This window comes from Haliotis cracherodii, unplaced genomic scaffold, assembly GCF_022045235.1.
Source record: "Haliotis cracherodii isolate W230 unplaced genomic scaffold, xgHalCrac1.p SCAF_20, whole genome shotgun sequence".
NCBI lineage: Eukaryota > Metazoa > Mollusca > Gastropoda > Lepetellida > Haliotidae > Haliotis > Haliotis cracherodii.
This window is the reverse complement of record NW_027266276.1, coordinates 3413675-3429948: the sequence shown is the minus strand read 5'-3', so window position 1 is coordinate 3429948 and position 16274 is coordinate 3413675. Positions and strand designations below refer to the sequence as shown.

Genomic DNA, 16274 nt, shown 5'->3' with positions numbered 1-16274 from the left:
CAGCTCTTGAGATCATTTTTGCCTCGTAATCCCTATTTATTATTTTGATTGACAATAACTGGGTCTGAGAACTAGAAATCATCTTAGAACCCAACAAGATAGTAGTGAGTGAGTGAGTTGGGTTTAACGCCGCTTTTAACAGTATTCCAGTTATATCGCGGCATGTCAGCTTAATGGGGGAGGAAAGCCCTAAGTGATGCAGGTTTCAGACGTTTACCACTTCGGTGAAACCCACGAGCACGGGTATGGTGCTGACAAACCTAGAAACATAATCGGGGCGAACCGGAATTCGAACCCACAATCATAGATTTCTGGCGTGCCCAAGGGACGCAACTCTGCACAGCGAATCGCGGTGCCTTAGACGACTGGGCCATCCGTGCCCCCCAACAAGACAGTAGGGCAGGTGACCCATGAGTGTTGCCTGCTCATCTTCAAAGGTACCCACCAGAATTCAGACATAATATATATTGAACAATCGTGACAAATAAGTGACAAATCTCATCTTGATTCAGTTGAAATAATACAAAACAATTACTTGAGAATCTACGAGGAGTTATAATGACTGAATACAAAGTATTCAAAAAATTATCTGCCAGACAGTCAAGCAGGTGAAGGAAAATTTCATGCAGCTAGACAGAAAAGTTACCAGCCACGGCCCGGCGAGCAGGCCGTTATTTCGGATACGGAACTAACCACCGATCATAGTGAGTGAGTTGGGTTTAACGCAGCTTTTAACAGTATTCCAGTTATATCACGGCGTGTCAGCTTAATGTGGGAGGAAAGCACGAAGTGATGCAGGTCTCAGACGTTTACCGCTTCGGTGAAACCCACGAGCACGGGTATGGTGCTGACAAACCTAGAAACATAATCAGGGCGAACCGGGGTTCGAACCCACAATCATAGGTTTCTGTCGTGCCCAAGGGATGCAGCTCTGCACAGCGAATTTTGGCGCCTTAGACAACTGGGCCATCCGTGCCCATCAGTCAGCAGTGGTCTATTGCCACAGGACTGCATACTACATACAATAATTGTGAGAAACTAGGCTAAAAAACATACTAGTCTTGGTTCTCAGGCACCGCCCGCATCATCATAAAGTCTGTCGCATGTTTCGGTATTATTTCCATTTAAAAAAAAAAAAATTCTTTGAATATTCCACGTCTCGAACGCATGACCCTGGCAGTGAAATACTAATATCAGGGTTTCATACTAGCTTGAACAACAACAACAAAAACACACCACCCGCCCGCACTACATTTTCAAAAACCGTTGCCTGAGAACCATTTTTTTATATTATTAAACCCTAAGCATATTCTTACCTTTCCTGGGGCTCTGCCTTGAAACTAAGGCAAATGCTAATCTGAATACAGTGTTTCTTTACGTCGGGCTCGAACGGGCAGGAAGGGGGCTGGGACAGGTCGATCATCTCGGGTTTCAAGGTCACGTTAGAAATCAGATGTATGATTGGTCGCGCCCTGATCAGTGCCACCTCGTTGGACTCGTACGACCCGACCAGCAGGTCCGGGTAGCCATTGGCATCCAGGTCCATCCCCCCCGACAGAGAGTGGCCGAATGATGCCAGGTTGGGACTGGGAAGGTCTTCCGCTTGGATTCTCTGCAGTGAAAGGTTTGTTTCTTGGTTTATAAGGACTTGGCAATATTCTATTTCACAGCCGACTGTAATTAACAGCTTAGTGTTTGTTTGTTTTTTTTGTTTGTTTGTTGTTTAATGTCACATGCCATATAGCAATATTCAAGCTGTATGATGGCGGTTGGTAAATATTCGAATCTGGACCAGACAATCAAGTGATTGATATTGTGAGATCAAAGATGTTGGGGTAGGATGACAAGCAATCAACCAAGTCACCAAATCAGACCACCCGATACATTTAGTTGTTTCCTACGATCGGCACAGATTGCTGGGGACGTACTCTGACCCAGAATCACTACTCAGGTCAACATTGGAGGAGTGCCAAAGGCTAGAAAGTAACCACTTTGGTCCGGTGCCGGCCGACCTACGTAAGAAGATCTCAGTCAAACACACAAACCAGTTTAACATCAGGGGGATATCAGCTGATGAGGAAAGTAAAGAATTGGATAAAGTTATGGTCTAAAAACGAAAGTTGATCATTGATGCAAAATACATTGTTTCTATCATTCAAGCAATAAAATAAAATCTCAAATTTGCATCCAATTATGCAAAACATACTAAATTAACAGCTGATGATAGACATGAGTCATCAGAAGACAACGAATCCCCTCCAGCCCCAACAAATTCAAAAGAACCAAACATATGACTGTTTCAGTTAGTCAAACTTAATGAGAGAATTATCTATCTAATCTGTCTGTCCGTATACAACAGTAGTTGTTGAGCTATAAAAACAATACCATGGAATTGGGATTTGGAACTTTGTATTTGTATGTCGGTACACACCACTAAAACAGAGTCAAAGTCAAACCTGTTGCCATGGAAATGGAAAAAAATAAATTCTAAAAATCCCTCAATAGCAAAGGCACTAGTTGACAACATGGTCTTTGTGTGTGCAAAGTGTCATGAAAGAATACCGATTAGTTTTAGAGATATGGTCCGGACAAACACACCACTATGAACAGAATCAAAGTCAAAACTTGTTGCCATGGATATAGAAAAAATAAAAAAAATAAAAAATACCAAAAGGCACCACTTTATCCCCTGATTAATATATCCACCAAGTTTAGATGAAAAATCTTGGTAAAGTTTGGTAATGGTTAAAACTCTTGTAAATAAAATCTGCAGGTGCTGGTTTTATAAGGATCAAATACTTGATAAAAACCTCAAATTGGAAAACACCAAAAGTTTATTTTCCACTAAGGTTAAATATTTTCACTTTCATACAAACCAATGTTCAACTTTGACCTCACCTGAGCGTACTTCTCCACGACTCCTTTCTTGGAGCCATGGAAGATGTAGACGGTGCCCTTCCCCTCGTACGGGGCACCCACAGCGAAGTCTGAAACGCAAGCATTATAATGATCAAACCTACCAGAATAACTACTTAATAATAAAACCAAAACCCTTTCCTCCAATTATTGCCATCAACATTTTAATTTCATGTTAATAAAAAGGCAAGAAAAACGTTCAAGCTTCGAAGTTCTATTTCATGGTTGAGTGAGTGGGTGGTTGCGTGAGTGGGTGGTTGCGTGAGTGGGTGGTTGCGTGCGTGCGTGGTTGCGTGCGTGCGTGAGTGGGTGGTTGCGTGCGTGGTTGCGTGCGTGCGTGCGTGCGTGAGTGGGTGGTTGCGTGCGTGCGTGAGTGAGTGGGTGAGTGAGTGAGTGAGTGATTGAGTTGGGTTTAATGCTATTTTAACAATACTTTGGTTACATCTCAGTGTGTCTACTTAACGTGGGAGCGTTGCAGGTGTCCGATGTTTGTGAAACCAACGAGCATGGAAATCTGTTTTGTATTGTACACATGAATAACAGCCACATAATATAACATTTATTACCCTATTCAACGAATATATATTGTGTTGAATAAAGGAATCTTCATCAGGACATACTCTATCCCGGACTCCCGTCATGGGACTGTTGTATCTCTATCGGGACATACTCTATCCCAGACTCCCGTCAGGAGACTGTTTTATCTCTATCGGGGCATACTCTATCCCAGACTCCCGTCATGGGACTGTTGTATCTCTATCGGGGCATACTCTATCCCAGACTCCCGTCAGGGGACTGTCGTATCTCTATCAGGACATACTCTATCCCGTACTCCAGTCAGGGGACTGTTGTATCTCTATCGGGACATACTCTATCCCAGACTCCTGTCAGGGGACTGTCGTATCTCTATCGGGACATACTCTATCCCGTACTCCAGTCAGGGGACTGTTGTATCTCTATCGGGACATACTCTATCCCAGACTCCCGTCAGGAGACTGTTTTATCTCTATCGGGGCATACTCTATCCCAGACTCCCGTCATGGGACTGTTGTATCTCTATCGGGGCATACTCTATCCCAGACTCCCGTCAGGGGACTGTCGTATCTCTATCGGGACATACTCTATCCCAGACTCCCGTCAGGGGACTGTTGTATCTCTATCAGGACATACTCTATCCCGTACTCCCGTCAGGGGACTGTTGTATCTCTATCAGGACATACTCTATCCCAGACTCCCGTCAGGGGACTGTTGTATCTCTATCGGGACATACTCTATCCCAGACTCCCGTCAGGGGACTGTTGTATCTCTATCGGGACCTACTCTATCCCGGACTCCCGTCAGTGACTGTTGTAGCTCACCTTGGTAGCCATCTCCATTGAGATCTCCGACCTTGCTGAGACTGAAGCCGAACCTGGCGTGTTCACACTGCAGTTCCCGGCACTCATGGTCGTTCATCTGCCGGCTGAGGATCACGATGGGATCCGTGTACTTGTTCAGCTAATAACAAAAAAAACAAAACAATGACAAGGTATCCAAACTGAGGTCATTTTGTTGAAACTTTGGGATTTTTCATGTATTTGTAAATTCAGGGGTATTTTAACATTTCCTTCAATCTCAAAACATTAACATGATATATGACAGCTTTTTGTTTATCAGTGAAATAAAAGTCATCTCTGCCAAGCAAAAATATTAGCTGAGACTATAACAACATGACTTGGCAAATTTTCAATTCCAATTCGAGAACTGGCTCTGTGCCAAGCATGGGGTACTACTTCAACTAAATTACTAATTTGATCCATGACTGGTAACCATGGTAACTATTCCCGTCACTTACCGCAGTTCCTCCACCAAGATAGATATAGATGGCGCCGCCTACATTGGTATCATGGTAGAAGGGAGCTCCGACTATAAGATCATCATATCTGAAAGATCACATTGGGAACATGAACTAACCTCAACACAGAACTAAATATAAAACATTTGTACATGGCTTGCATGATATATGCAGTCATGGGACCAGATCACCGCCTATCATGGGTGGGTTGAGTTGGGTTTGTGCAGCTGTGTACAGTACTTCAGTTACCGTATTCGACGTAATAAGCGTCCTGTTCTAATAAGCGCCCACCATGATATTTGTTAATATACTGGCAAGTGAACAATCCCAATTAGCACCCCTTCTGATTGATCAATGTACACAAGACTTATTTATTCATGTATAATTCGCACTTGTGTGTTGTACACATGCTTATTCATGGGCAAATAAATTCTGGAAAATATATCTGTCTTGTATAATATGCACAGACTTTTATTTTGTATCATTTCAGGCTGTTAGCATAAACCACGAAATTTACGATCTTTCAACTATGTTTTTTATCTCACCAAATTTACATTCTAACAAGCATGAAATACTCACATCCCCCGCCAATATGACATGTCGGGGGGGGGGTGCAATGCATTAGCTCCTGTGAACTATGTTCACTGGGCCTTTTTGTAAAGAAATATACTACGTTTTTCAAGATCTGCTCCGGAAACGAGGACTACCTCCATTTTCAGTCTAAATCAAAGTCTTTGCCATGGAAACTCGAAAAATAACTTTTAAAAAAAATCCGAAACTATCCAAAGGTGCCAGTTCACCACTAGGACTATCAATGAGCATAATATGGCGAAGAAAAATGGTACTGTTTTCAAGATCTGCTCCGGAAACGAGGACTACTGCCATTTTCAGTCTAAATCAAAATCATTGCCATGGAAACTAAAAACATTGTTTTTAAAAATCCCAAACTATCAAAAGGCACCAGTTCACCACTCGACCTATCTATGTGCCAAGTATGACGAAGAAATATGGTACGGTTTTCAAGATCTGCTCTAGAAACGAGGACTACTGCCATTTTCAGTCTAAATCAAAGTCATTGCCATGGAAACTCAAAAAATATTGTTTTTAAAAATCCCAAACTATCAAAAGGCACCAGTTCACCACTCGACCTATCTATGTGCCAAGTATGACTAAGAAATATGGTACGGTTTTCAAGATCTGCTCTAGAAACGAGAACTACTGCCATTTTCAGTCTAAATCAAAGTCGTTGCCATGGAAACTCGAAGAATAACCTTTCTAAAAATCCCAAACTATCAAAAGGCACCAGTTCACCACTAGATCTATCTATGTGTCAAGTTTGGTGAAGAAATATGGTACGGTTTTCAAGATCTGCTCCGGAAATGAGGACTACTGCCATTTTCAGTCTAAATCAGTCGTTGCCATGGAAACTCAAAAAATAACTTTTCTAAAAATCCCAAACTATCAAAAGGTACCAGTTCACCACTAGATCTATCTATGTGCCAAGTTTGGTGAAGAAATATGGTACGGTTTTCAAGATCTGCTCCGGAAACGAAATGTGCCGGACGGCCGGACGGCACCCATTCCTATATCCCCCTTCCACTTCGTGGCGGGGGATAATAAGAGGCCCCTATGTCTAATTTTGGTAGCACCCTGGGCGCTTATTACGTGGAATACAGTAAATGACAGCAGGTCAGCTAAATAAAGCAGGAAATTCCACAGCTAAAACAATCCTAATGAAGACAATAACCACCTACTTGTCATTATTCAGATTGATCGTAAGTAGGTCATGCCCAAATGATGAGAAGTCTCTCTGGCCCTTTATGATCTGGTTTTCAGCATACAGGAGATTGCGGCCGGGGATCTGGGAGAAGATGACGATCTCCCCTGTCTGTCCGGAGCGAGGGGCACCTGCTATGTAGTATTTCTGCTTCGACTTATCATACACTCCGCTGGTCACCGAGTAACCTACAAAAACACGGAGACATCATGAAGCATGGAGTGAGTGAGTGAGTGAGTGAGTGAGTGAGTGAGTGAGTGAGTGAGTGAGTGAGTGAGTGAGGTTTTACGCCGCTTTTAGCAATATTCCAGCAATATCACAACGGGGGACACCAGAAATGGGCTTCACACATTGCACCCATGTCGGGAATCGAACCCGGGTCTTCGGCATGACGAGCAAACGCTTTAACCACCAGGCTCCCCGACTGCCCCTCATGAAGCATAAAGTGCATGAGGGAGTTGTTGCCCCCCCATGTCAAGTGCCTGGGGCGTTGATTATGGAGATGACGGTAAGCAATTGCGTTCCTCTGCAATCAGCAACATTTTAACAACTGATCAACAGCGGACTGTAAATAATAAAATATGGGCTGGATATACAACGTTGACATCATGAAGAAGGTCCTAAGCCAGGTCTGTATGGGTATCAAGACTTCATAATGCCTTATGTGACGTCACTTGTGTCATCACAAGTGACCTTGATTGGCCTTGGAGTTACCATACGGAGTAGGACGGCAGTCACAAGAAAGATTTAAGATTCCAGGAGGCTATCGAAAACCATATTTCACTTTTTCTAAGAGTTTGTAGTTGGTACTGCATGAACAAGACAAAAATGTTTACATGATCTGTAATGCCAATTCCATTCCAAACAAGCATTCAGCACTGGGTAAGATTTATAGCCCTCCAAGCTCAAATGTTCAATAAGCATCACTGGGTTCTTACTTGTCCTAAGCACAACTTAGTAGTATCACAAGGGCCGATTCAGCATTTTTAAAAGGGAGGGGTCCAAAATATCAAAATCCTTACTCGGTCACTTCTTCTGCCTACAACATACAACATTTGATTTTCAAGAGGCGGGTCCACTCACCCAGGTATGCATACTTGTCCACAGGAGGTTTGGGTTCTGTCGGAGAAGGGGAATCCCCCTCTGTCGGCACCGGGGTATAGTAGAAGGACTTGTCCGCACCTAGCACCTCGCTCATGTTCCCCTTGAACATCACGCCACGCCAGTCAAACGACCCGGGAGCTCCCATTATGAAACCGTCATCCTGCAAGAAGATTGTTAAATCAAGAGATTGAGACACATCCTTCTTTTATGAGCAGCCTTTATCATGTTTATCCATATGTGAAAGTGGACGTGTGGCCCCACTAGCGTTTGTGCTGAATCTAATACTGCACCTCATGACTGGTAGTGAGTGAGTGAGTGGGTGAGTGAGTGGGTGAGTGGGTGAGTGGGTGAGTGGGTGAGTGGGTGAGTGGGTGAGTGGGTGAGTGAGTTGGGTTTAACGCCGCTTTATACAGTATTACAGTTATATCGCGGCGTATCAGCTTAATGTGGGAGAAAAACCCGAAGCGATGAAGGTCTCAGACATTTACCACGTCGGTGAAACCCACGAGCACGGGTATGGTGCTGACAAACCTAGAAACATAACCACAATCATGGGTTTCTGGCGTGCTCAAGGGACACAACTCTGCACAGCAAATCGCAGCGCCTTAGACAACTGGGCCACCCGTGCCCCCATGACAGGTAGTAAGGGTGGGTGTAGTTTCAATTCAGCCTCAAGCCCTTCTGGCTCATACTGTACCATCCCAAAATGGCTTAACACCATCGGCAATCAACCCGTTAAATATTCTGAATCTGGGGATATGGTTACCTTTTTTTCACAATAACCAGGTCTTAGCAAGGCATTGCGCAACGGTATGACTGTAAGGCCCTCATCAATGTCATCACCACAATCTTACAGATGGACCCGCTTATGAATACATCTCTACAAAATGACCCCTGTACTGTCTTTACACCTGTACACACCAGGTTGAATATACAGCCCACAATGTTGAAATGAGGTACAGTTCACTGAAGAAACACATGTGACAAATGTGCAATTACCGAAGCAATGAGCATGCCCAAACCAAACTTAGTCATTAAGCAACAAAGATATGTCATATTCAAAGGTGAGTTATATGACTATTATTGCCAGTTGCATACGTAGGATCTTTACATGATGAGTGAGTGAGTGAGTATGGTTTTACGCCGCTTTTAGCAATATTCCAGCAATATCACGGCGGGGGACACCAGAAATGGGCTTCACACATTGTACCCATGTCTGGAATCGAACCCGGGTCTTTGGCGTGACGAGCGAACGCTTTAACCACTGGGCTACCCGACCGCCCCTCTTTACATGATGAAGCATATATTTAGCCGGTAGTTTGTGGTAGGTAGCGGTGTGGTTTTTTAGGGTACCATCAACCTGGGAAAGGGCCTCCCTACAAAAATAAGCACACAATCTCCTATTGCTGCCGTGGCCATAACGAGAGATGCACGGTAAAACAGTGCGCATGTAAAGGGAAGTAACTGTGTGGTATATTGGATCATATTGTTTTTAAGGCTTATCATCATCATCATCATCATCATCATCATCATCATCATCATCATCATAAACTTCATTGCATTTTTTGTTTTTATTTCCATTTGCAACTTTTTTGTGCTTTGTGTTTAAGTATTAGGATTTTCAATTTTTTTTGAAAATGGAAATATAAACAAAATTTTATGATTATGCAGACGGTGCCTGAGAACCAAGACTATTTGTTTTTTAGCCTTATTGGGACATAAGACAAAGTGATGTTGTATACATTATGGCCATGGGAAGGCTGTATAACAGCGATATCACCTTAGCCTGCACATACTCCACTCAGTCTGGGACAGACAAACCTGGATAGCATGAGCAATGATAACCTTTGAAAGACCCTCTCTGACAAAATAAGACCTAGTGTTGAACAGCATGTCAAAGAATAACACAACATGTCCGCTAAACCGCTAAATGTGAGAGTAAATCTCAAAGTCATGCAGGTCATAGATGGCAACAACTCTGGCAAAACCCACAAGTAAAAGTATGGTGTTGCCAAAGAAAGGATAACAAAAGAAAAATCTGGGGTTTGAACAATGAATCCTGTCCCAGCTCAGCACACCAGGTATAAGTGCACCACAACCTCAATTCATCCTGTATTTTGTATTAATGGGAAACCATAAAGGGAGATAATTATAATAAAAGGGTGCATCTGGGTTTTAAATTTACAGTCAATGGATCCTGGCACAACTAAGGGACACAACTCTACACACATCAAGTATGAGTGCACCACCAACCTCAATTCACCCTGTATTTTATATTCAAGGGAAACCATAAAGGGAAACAGTCATAACAACAGGGCACATCAGGGGTTTGAATTTAGGCACTGGATCCTGGCACAACAAAGGGACATAACTCTATACATGCAAAGCATGAGTGGACCACCTACCTTTAACAACATGCCGCTGACGCCAGCCTGACACACGCCGAACTGGCGATGTAGTTGCTCCACGGGACGTCCCAAACATGGCCGCCACTTCTCCTGGTAGTCCAGGGACTGCAGCAGCGTGTAGCACATCCCCAGCCCGTAGTTGCTGCGCATGTAGCGGTGAGCGCACGTCTGACGTACAAACACAGCCATTATTAGACAATTGGAAATCAACAAGGATGGTGTTTCATTATTATTGAGTTTATTGATGACCCACCCATAATGTAACCAAACCAGAATGTAATTGAAATGTAATGTCTTCTTTTGCCAAATTTCCAAGAACAACAATTCAAAGTAAACTGACATGGGAAGGGAGGTAACTCCAAGCAGCATATTCCTTGCAGTTAATATTATAACAAAATTTAAATAAATCATGCTAACTTATTATTTTGAACAGTACTACAGTGATATACAGTATAAGTTCGCAACTTTGGAGAAATCAAACAATAGATTTAATGACCCACAGAATACTACCTTGATTACGTCATTGCGATAAATCCTATATATTAGCCATCATGACACTACAAAATCTTCAGATTTTCAACTGGAGTCCTCTTCAGTGTGAACTATGTCGACTTCTGTTGAAGACTTCTGTTGAGATTTTATAGTGTGATGACAGTCAAAACACAGGATTTATAGCAATGGTGTAATAGAGGCAGCCTCAGGCAGGGTATTCATACCAGGTTTCTGGCATACGATGGGCACTGTGAATGGATGGGCCACTTGTGACGTTAACAAGATTGTGTGAAGTTGGCATCGGCTGTCCTACCTTCATATGAGAGTGAGTGAGTGAGTTGGGTTTAATGCCGCTTTTAACAGTATTCCAGTCATATCACGGCGTGTCAGATGTATGTGGGAGGAAAGCCCCAAGTGATGAAGGTCTCAGACGTTTACCACTTCGGTGAAACCCACGAGCACGGGTATGGTGCCGACAAACCTAGAAATATAATCGAGGCGAACTGGGATTCGAACCCACAATCATAGGTTTCTGGTGTGCCCAAGGGACACAACTCTGCACAGCGAAATGTGGCGCCTTGGACGACTGGGCCACCCGTGCCCGCCCTTTATGGGAAAGAACCAACTGATAACTGACCCTATTGGACAACACCTACCAACACGTTGCGTCCCTTCCCCTGACTCTGGACAACAACACCAAGCCATTGGTCCGTCATGTTTTCTTCCTTGTCCGGAATGGAATCTGAATACCAAACAATCTCTGTTACCATGACAACAATCCTTGATAATCTGGTGCATATTATTTTGATTCTATGATATGAAATATCTTGATTATATCCTATTATGAACAAACAATGTCATCTTTTACAGCAAGTATGGGTTGCTGAGGACCTTTCTAACCTGAAGTCTAGACAAGTACAAGCAGTGATACATACACAAGCAAGCAGGTTGCCATAAAAGTGTAATAATCTTGAATGTGTCATTAAACTCTGATTCGCCTCACCTTGTATGCAGCTATATGCCATAAGTGTTGAAGTAGTGAGGGAGTTGGGATCACTGCTGTTTAGGACAGTGCTTCAACAGAGCTCCAGATAACTTTTGGAGCAATTGAGTTTTTCACTTGAAGGCTTCTATTATAATTGGGTTATTACATTTTTCATTTCATAACCAATATTTTTTCATTCATGAGCTAACATTTTGAGATTTAAAATAAAATAAAATTTCTTAAAATGTTTTCGATGCATATAAGGGTTCTAACTAAAGGCTTGACTCAGAAAGTAAATTATCTCTAATTGTGTTTCGGGAATTAGCTCTGATGAACGCATGCTGAAAAAGCATCATTGGGTATTTATGCATGCTGTGTTTTGACATTTATGTTTTCCATATAATTCATGCGTTTCTGTACGCAAATATTTGAAAATAATTGGGTTTTGAATATTTTTGGGGGGTATTTTACGCAAATACGCAGCTTATGAAAAGCTCTGTTCAGTGGGAGGGAGGAAAGCCACCAGCTCAGGAACCACGTAGGAGTGAGTGAGATAGGGTTAACACCGCTTTGAACAGTTTTTCCGTCACACTATGGCATGTCAGCTTATTGTGGGAGGAAAGTCCTAGTTGATGCAGGTCTTACATGTTTACAACTCAGATGAAATTCAACAGCACAAGTATTTTCTACAAACATACAATGTCAACTGCTCCAGATACAGTGTCAACTGCTCCAGATACAATGTCAACTGCTCTTGATACAATGTCAACTGCTCCAGATACGATGTCAACTGCTCCAGATACAATGCTAACTGCTCCAGATACAGTGTCAACTGCTCAGATACAATGTCAACTGCTCCAGATACAGTGTCAACTGCTCCAGATACAGTGTCAACTGCTCAGATACAATGTCAACTGCTCCAGATACAGTGTCAACTGCTCCAGATACAGTGTCAACAGCTCCAGATACAATGTCAACTGCTCCAGATACAATGTTAACTGCTCCAGATACCGTTGACTGCTCCAGATACAATGTTAACTGCTCCAGATACAATGTTAACTGCTCAAGATAGTGTTGACTGCTCCAGATACAATGTTAACTGCTCCAGATACAATGTCAACTGCTCCAGATACAATGTTAACTGCTCCAGATACAGTGTCGACAGCTCCAGATACAATGTCAACTGCTCCAGATACAATGTTAACTGCTCAAGATGACGTTGACTGCTCCAGATACAATGTTAACTGCTCCAGATACAATGTTAACTGCTCAAGATAGTGTTGACTGCTCCAGATACAATGTTAACTGCTCCAGATACAATGTTAACTGCTCCAGATACAATGTTAACTGCTCAAGATACAGTGTTGACTGCTCCAGATACAATGTTAACTGCTCCAGATACAATGTCAACTGCTCCAGATACAATGTTAACTGCTCAAGATACAGTTGACTGCTCAAGATACAGTGTTGACTGCTCCAGATACAATGTTAACTGCTCAGATACAATGTCAACTGCTCCAGATACAATGTTAACTGCTCAAGATGACGTTGACTGCTCCAGATACAATGTTAACTGCTCCAGATACAATGTTAACTGCTCAAGATAGTGTTGACTGCTCCAGATACAATGTTAACTGCTCCAGATACAATGTTAACTGCTCAAGATACAATGTTAACTGCTCAAGATACAGTGTTGACTGCTCCAGATACAATGTTAACTGCTCCAGATACAATGTCAACTGCTCCAGATACAATGTTAACTGCTCAAGATACAGTTGACTGCTCAAGATACAGTGTTGACTGCTCCAGATACATTGTCAACTGCTCAGATACAATGTCAACTGCTCCAGATACAATGTCAACTGCTCCAGATACAATGTCGACTGCTCTAGATAAAATGTCAACTGCTCCAGATACATTGTCAACTGCTCAGATACAATGTTAACTGCTCCAGATACAGTGTTGACTGCTCCAGATACAATGTCAACTGCTCCAGATACAATGTTAACTGCTCCAGATACAGTGTTGACTGCTCTAGATAAAATGTCAACTGCTCCAGATACATTGTCAACTGCTCAGATACAATGTTAACTGCTCCAGATACAGTGTTGACTGCTCCAGATACAATGTCAACTGTTCCAGATACAATGTCAACTGTTCCAGATACAATGTTAACTGCTCCAGATACAATGTTAACTGCTCCAGATACAATTTTAACTGCTCCAGATACAATGTTAACTGCTCCAGATACAATGTCAACTGCTCCAGATACAATGTTAACTGCTCCAGATACAATGTCAACTGCTCAGATACAATGTTAACTGCTCAAGATACAATTTTAACTTCTCCAGATACAATGTTAACCGCTCAAGATACGTTGTTAGCTGCCCCAGATAAAATGTCAACTTCTCAGATACAATGTGTTTTAAAGGAAACAAAAATGGCAAACTGACCGAATGGTGCGTCCTTGAGCTGTTCACAGTCATCCTCCAGTGTGCTCTCTGCAGGACACTTGTAGATGGCGCCACTTCTCTTCAATTGACTCAGTACGTCAGAATCAGCCTTGGGTGCTCCTATCAACAATCTGTAAGACAAGATCACATCGATAAGTATAACACCAGCTTAATTCTTTGAGACGCAACGATGCATTGGTGCTGATACACATACTACTCGTTTACTGACCCCCAACCCAGTGTTTTTGTCAGTCAAATATTGCAAAATGTCTTGTAATTAGCTTCTCCAGTTCAGTACTGAAAATAGCCACTACAAACATGTGGCTACAGCTAGGTTTTCCTTTTTAACCTGCACTGAAATATCTATTGTCAAGAAGTTTCCACATGATTTGACATAAATACACATATTGCGATATGTATCGTATCATGATCTATGTTTAGTGATACGTATCGTACTGGGATCTTGCGGTATTGTTGGACTAAGCATAGACTCCAGAGCACAAGACATGCTTTTGGGTATTCAAATTTCTGTTACCCACTAGTTTTTACACATGTGGGTATTTAAGTTAAATATTTAAAAACACTATTCATCTAGTCCCTGCAAACTGGTGTCGTGTGGGTTCGAGAGCTTTACAGAACTAAAAACATACCACCATACTTCCACAATAAAGTGTGATGACAAATGATCATGATGTAACTGTCATGGTGGAGTTTGGCAAGGTTGACGGAATGCCCGTTTATAATTTCAAAATAAGTTGCTGATTTGCTAATCGAATACGCAGGGTTACTTCACAATATTTTGATGATACACACAAGTTTTATTTTTGTAGCGTATCTGTAATGTTCATCGCTTGGATTTTATTTTACTGCATATTTCTGCATTTCTGATGCGTATTTTACGCAGATACGCAGCTTATCTGGAGCTCTGAGACTCGTTAGTCCAGCCAAAATATAACTCCATAATTACAGCCTAGTTCGGCAAGGGTGGAAACTGGACTTTTACATTCAATTAAATGCCTTGGCCCCGTTGCCTTGGGGAGATGCATGTTGATATAGCCCTGGTGGTTAATGAGGACGTCCTTGGAGGGACAGGCCATATCAATATAGCATGGCCATGACAGCCATATTGTTTTTACTTAAATCTCCCCCGAAATGTGTAATGATTCCTTCACTGCTACTTGTTTCCTTGACCATAGCTGCTACTCTGGTCAATCACATATGAATTCAGGTTTTCAGAGCAGGCCATTTTTTAGTACATTGACTGATTGTCATCCAAAATGCAGTCTGTGGGAAAAGCCTTTGTGTCCATTAGCCCAGACTTGGTACTTACAATCATGTCATGTACATTGTATTGTTATCATAAGGATTACTGGCAGCTGATCTTACTAGACTGAACAGAATTTTACTAGGACTCACAGGCTTCGGACAAGTGGCTAAATTTCCAGCCTGAAAAAGTCCCAAGCTCCATGATCGTGTCCTGATGTCATAGTCTCAAGTCTTTCACTGAATCAGATGTGTTTTGAATAGGAGCTGCAGACGTAATGAGGTGATAATAAGTTTTCACATCCTCAATTTTCTTGTACAAAGAATTTAGCGAATAAATTGTCAAGTTGAACACAGATATAATGAGGCCTAATCGGATTACATAACGACACATTACACTAAAAACTCTGCTTGAATTAATATAACTATGATTAACTGTTTATTGAAAAAAATAACCCATTTCACTGTTGCCATAGAGACCCAATCAAGGAACTAACAATTCTTCCAATATTTTATCTGACCAAATAATTGTAATCAGTATCCAAGGCCTTGTTGTCCAGGCTGGGACAGATTAATCATCACAATTATATCTCATAAATCTTTATCGCATTCCTCGTGGCCAGTTTATTGATAGAAGGCGATGTCTGAATACAGGTCACACTAACCCAACAATCTGTCCGTAACATGCAAATATTGACTTAGTTTTCCCGTGATTGATGAACAATATGCCATGGAGTTTTTGGGCTCTTGCTAAATTCTACTATTTAACATGTTTCTAAGAACACATGATTTTAACATACATGATCTACATCATGTAGCCAACAGGCTCAAACCAACTGAATACAGGTTCATTAGATTGACTGCAGTATTTTCCATTTTCATATTGATCAAACCATTATTATGACAAGGGGGAGATAACTCTATCTTCCTTTAGGATTAACTCACTTGCACATAAAAGTGCCTGGTAAATTTATGTTTGTTTGTTGTTTAACACCAGACTCAGCAATATTCCTGCTGTATGCCAATGGTCTGTAAATAATCG

The 16274-nt window shown here is 41.9% G+C and overlaps 1 protein-coding gene across 2 annotated transcripts in view; it reads right to left on the bottom strand.

Moving 5' to 3' along the window:
• LOC139470219 (integrin alpha-PS1-like) overlaps positions 1–16274 on the bottom strand; it is a 78244-nt gene that overhangs the window by 28474 nt on the left and 33496 nt on the right. For both annotated transcript variants that reach the window (XM_071252537.1, XM_071252538.1), the window contains exons 2-10: positions 13970–14100; positions 11188–11273; positions 10037–10207; positions 7611–7791; positions 6505–6715; positions 4751–4838; positions 4275–4413; positions 2899–2987; positions 1317–1612 (exon numbers count right to left, since the gene is read on the bottom strand). In XM_071252537.1, the coding sequence (XP_071108638.1) occupies positions 1317–1612; positions 2899–2987; positions 4275–4413; positions 4751–4838; positions 6505–6715; positions 7611–7791; positions 10037–10207; positions 11188–11273; positions 13970–14100 (1392 nt within the window). The remainder of the gene's footprint in view (positions 1–1316; positions 1613–2898; positions 2988–4274; positions 4414–4750; positions 4839–6504; positions 6716–7610; positions 7792–10036; positions 10208–11187; positions 11274–13969; positions 14101–16274) is intronic.